The sequence below is a fragment of the Silene latifolia genome, chromosome 6, assembly GCF_048544455.1.
Source record: "Silene latifolia isolate original U9 population chromosome 6, ASM4854445v1, whole genome shotgun sequence".
NCBI classification, from domain to species: domain Eukaryota; kingdom Viridiplantae; phylum Streptophyta; class Magnoliopsida; order Caryophyllales; family Caryophyllaceae; genus Silene; species Silene latifolia.
This window is the reverse complement of record NC_133531.1, coordinates 121,939,077-121,944,223: the sequence shown is the minus strand read 5'-3', so window position 1 is coordinate 121,944,223 and position 5,147 is coordinate 121,939,077. Positions and strand designations below refer to the sequence as shown.

The 5,147-nt window shown below is 36.8% G+C and overlaps 1 protein-coding gene across 1 annotated transcript; it reads right to left on the bottom strand.

Annotated features, from left to right (window-relative positions):
- Positions 1–2,107: 2,107 nt before the first annotated feature.
- LOC141658944 (uncharacterized) lies at positions 2,108–4,821 on the bottom strand. Its single transcript, XM_074465666.1, has 3 exons — positions 4,697–4,821; positions 2,489–3,313; positions 2,108–2,381 (listed from the first exon to the last, which is right to left on the bottom strand). The coding sequence occupies exons 1-3, from the start codon at positions 4,707–4,709 to the stop codon at positions 2,353–2,355; spliced, it is 867 nt and encodes a 288-aa protein (XP_074321767.1). The 5' UTR covers positions 4,710–4,821; the 3' UTR covers positions 2,108–2,352.
- Between the last annotated feature and the right edge of the window lie 326 nt (positions 4,822–5,147).

The following is a 5,147-nucleotide window of genomic DNA, read 5'->3' as shown; positions in this document are numbered from 1 at the left end:
TTTGTGATAAACCAAGAGTGCCTTGGGCACGATCTCGGCATATCTGAATTCCTAACACAAAAGAGGCGTCACCAAGATCTTTCATTTCAAAATTCTCATGAAAGAAATCTCTTGGTTTCGTGCAAGAAAACCTATATCGTTCTTTGGCAAGCAATATATCATCAACATACGAAACCGAAAAGATGTGCTTACTCCCATCGAACTTGTGGTATACACAATCATCAACCAAATTAGTCTCAAAACCATGAGACATCACAATTTGATGAAATTTGTAGTACCACTGACGAGAAGCTTGCTTAAGCCCATAAATGGATTTCTTTAATTTGCAGACCATATTCTTTGAATCTCCTGAAACAAAGTGTTCTGGTTGCTGCATATAAATCGTCTCTTCAATGTTACCATTGAGAAACGCAGTCTTAACATCCATTTGATGTAGTTCAAGATCAAAATATGCCACAATTGCCATTATAATCCTAAAGGAGTCTTTCGATGAAACTGGCGAATAAGTCTCCTTATAATCAATGCCTTCCTTTTGAGTATAGCCCTTAGCTACAAGACGTGCCTTATACCTAGTCACATTACCATTTGAATCCCGTTTGGTCTTGAATATCCATTTGCAACCAATGGGTTTCTTACCTTCTGGTAATGGAACTAGGTCCCAAACGTCATTGTCAGTCATGGACTTTATCTCTTCATTCATGGCATCAATCCATTTCTGTGAGTTAGGACCTTCAATGGCATGGCGAACGGTGATTGGATCATCTTCCACCATTCCATTATCTAACTCTTGATCAGGGAGTAGTGCATAAAGATTTTTCAAATTAGTAACACAATCATCTGAAATAGCACTTCTCCTTTCTCTAATGGATCTTCTTAAAGGCTCATCTGGATTTACAATTCGCCTTTCTCTAATGGATCTTCTTGAAGGCATTTGTTCTTGAGGTTGTTGAAGTTGTTCCCCGAGGATTACGAATTCCAGGATCAACTTCGATTTCTGGAGTTGTATCCTCAACCGTATCGGTATTAATAAACTGGTCCTGGGTAATTATAACAGGAGGAAGAGTTACATTTTCTTCTTCAAAGATGAAATCTTTGTCCTTATCTTCCCTCCCAAATTCAACATCCTTAAAGAACAGGGCATTTCCCGTCTCAAAAATTACCTTAGAAGTGGGATCATAAAACTTATACCCCCTAGATCTTTCAGGGTATCCAACAAAATAACAACTGACAGTTCTAGAGTCCAGTTTACCTTCATGTGGCCTATAAGACCTTGCCTCAGCTGGACAACCCCAAATGTGTAAATTCCTTATACTGGGTTTCTTACCAGTCCATAATTCATAAGGGGTTTTCGGTGCTGCCTTAGTTGGTACTCTGTTTAAGATATAAGTTGCAGTCTTAAGTGCCTCTCCCCAGAGTGATTCTGGTAAAGTTGTATGACTAATCATACTTCTCACCATATCCTTTAAGGTTCTGTTTCGTCTCTCAGCAACACCATTCATTTGTGGAGTACCTGGCATGGTGTACTGAGGGACAATACCACACTCCTCTAGGAATCTAGCAAAAGGCCCTGGACGTTGTTCACTTGATCCATCGTTTCTGCCGTAGTATTCACCACCACGGTCAGATCTGACTTTCTTTATTGTTTTGCCAAGTTGATTTTCAACTTCGGCCTTAAATGATTTGAACACATCCAGTGATTGAGATTTCTCATGAATTAGATATAGGTAGCCATATCGAGAGTAATCGTCTATGAACGTAATAAAATATTGTTGACCATTCCAAGAAGCCGTAGGGAATGGACCACAAATATCTGTATGAATAAGTTCTAAGACATCTGAAGCTCTCTCAGCACCTAATCTCCTTTTGTCTGTTTGTTTCCCTTTAATACAATTTATACAAACATTGAAGTCTGAAAAATCTAGAGAATCAAGAATTCCATCTGTCACAAGTCTTTCAATTCTTTGTTTAGAAATATGTCCTAAACGTTTGTGCCATAATGACGATGAATTCTCATTTGTCAATTTTCTTTTGGTACCACTAGAACGACTTACATGCAAGGTTTCATTAAAAGAGACATGCGTATCAAGCAAATATAGATTATCATATCCAGATAAAGAACCAGAACCAACGAACTTTGAATTATGAAAAAGACTGAATTTATTGTTTGCAAATGAACAACAATAACCAAATTTGTCCAAAGCAGAAACTGAAACCAAATTCCGTCTAAATGACGGTACAACAAAAGTCTCTTTCAAATCCAAATAATTTCCAGTCTTTAATAATAATCTAAACGTCCCTATAGCTTTAACTTCAACTGCTTTGCCATCCCCCACATAGATGTATCTTTCACCATCAACTGGATTTCGGCAGCTGAGACAGCCCTGCATGGACACACTTATGTGAGTAGTAGCACCAGAGTCTATCCACCAAGTGTGTTTAGGTACCGAAGTTAAATTGACCTCAGAACAGACAAAAGAAAGAAACATACCCTTCTTCTCACGCCAAGCGTGATACCTTATGCATTGTTTCTTCTGATGACCTGGCTTTCCACAAAAGAAGCATCCTGATTCCTTAGTTTCTGAATTTTCAGGTTCCTTAGTTTCCTTATTCTGCTTCTTTGGTGGTCGCATAACTGCAACTTCCTTACCCTTTTTCCTTTTCTTACCATCCTTAGAGAATGATGCCAAATGAGCACTTTCAGTCTTTTCTTGCTTCAACCTCTCTTCCTCTTGAACACAATGAGAAATGAGCTCATTAAGAGTCCATTTCTCTTTCTGACAGTTGTAACTGACAGTAAAGTGATTGAATTTCTTAGGAAGAGATATCAAAACCAAATGCACCAACAAGTCTTCTGACAAGTCTAACTTAAGTGCCTTTAACTTTGAAGCAATGTGAGACATTTCCATAATGTACTCCCTTATGTTCCCTGTTGCTTTATACCTATTGGATACTAGACTCGTTAAAAGAGTGTTAGTTTCCGACTTTTCGTTTTTTACAAAACGCTTTTCAAGCTCAACAAGGAACTTCTTGGCATTATCTTCTTCGGACATAGTGCCCCTGAATGATTCTGGAATTGCACGTTTCATGATCATTAGACTCATGCGATTTGAGCGTTCCCACTTCTCCATGTCCCTCTTAGCATCAGAGGTACTAGTAGCTGTAAGAGTAGCGGGACGCTCATCCCGAAGAGCAAGGTCTAGATCCATGCAACCCAGAACAATCATAACATTTTCCTTCCAATACTTAAAATTTGTTCCGTCAAGCATTGGAATCATATTGATGTTAGCAGATACCGTATTAGCAGAAGCATTAACTGTAAAAGAACAAAAAACAAACAAAACATGCCCACAATAAATACTTTATTCAACTTTATTTAATAATCAGATTTAAAAATTTGGCAAATCCCATCATAACAAGACACCTAGCACAACATTAACTTTAGTCTTTGGACATAAAATTAACTTGTAAGTGGTCATCTTGGTGTAGTGATCAAATATTAACAATAAACTCCTGTCAAACATTAAGCATTCCTTTGGGCCGACTTAATATTCACATGGAAACCTTACAATTGTTACATATTTACCACCACAAGCATGACTAAATTCCGGCCAAATAATAGCCTTCCTTTGGGCCGACCATTATCCGCATGAAACTCAGTCACACACCGTAGTCATAATATTCTAAATCATTCAACTTACACAATAGAGGTTACTTTGGCAACTTATTATGTCTATCAAACAACCCAAAATATTAGATCCATTCTTATAAATCCGTATGGCCAATTATTAAATCTGAAAATTGGTCTAAATTTATGAAGATGGGTAATTTAGACGCTGATATTATTACCGTAACAATAACAACCATAGACTGATACTAACACAGAACAGAAGACTGAACAACTTTGTAAATAAGTAAGCAGCAGAATCCAAAATATATATAATCAATCATATGCAAAGTGCCAGAACAACTTAGTAGCATTGATAATATAATCCAAATATCTCCAAATTTACCATAAGGATGTGCCAACATGAATTCATTAATAAATCCATATGATCAGCGGCAAATTCAACCAAAACATGACATGTGAAACCAAAACATGCTACTATATTAAATCAGTTTGTTTACATTAACCAATATCTTAAACAACCACATGCCTCATGCTAACTCTTTCCAATTACATACTGCAAACTTTAACAAACAGAACCAAAAAATTGAACCGACATGGTCTGCTATTATCTATCTCGAATATATACAGCATGTTAAATTAAGAAATTATCATCGCCTCACAAACAAACCAATACACAGAGTGAATGCTATGGCGGTCGAAACATGGGATCTCAACATGTAAAACAAACATTCATTATTGAATCAAAACTTTGTCTGCCACTATAATAAAATATGCTCAAGATTAAAACCTTACTATGCCGTATGTTCATCCAAACATGTGGTTAAGCGTATTAACAACAAAAAAAACTTAACCAATCGGGTATTCATCAAACAATCATATGAGCGAGTAAATCACTTTAACAAAATAATCTGATATCGCACACAGTATGAATACCGTATTATCCGAAATAAAATCGTCCCAAATAATTTAATATGAAGGAGGCTCTGATACCACTTGTTAGAAATAAATCCTTATGAGACCATAACTTCATACTAAATTAATTGGTAAACCGGAGTAGCGGAAGCGTACCTGATGAATCCATAGGAGTAGGATGAACAAATGAACTTGAGATCCGGATTATAGCCTTCTAGCAGACACACTCTCCTTAGGGTTCTCTCTACTGATGGGATGTTTAAGAGTTTAGGTGAAAGTGTGCTGCCAGGGACCATAACCCAGCTTATATATAGGAAGGGGATATAAAACCCTATTACCCTATAACAGCTGCCTTATTCTGATACGCCCATCATGCATCAGTTAAAGCCCTAATGGGTATCTACACAATTAAGATATCCGGCCCATACTTTATAAGACGTATATAATTATGTCCGTATTATATTATCCCAATGGATCACTGTATTGGGCTATACTTAAATGATAGCTAACAAATACAACCGGTTTAATAGCGTGTCCACATAAATTGTATTGAACCCAATATATTCTTACAACGATCACTTCTCATAAGATTAAACCATACAAATGA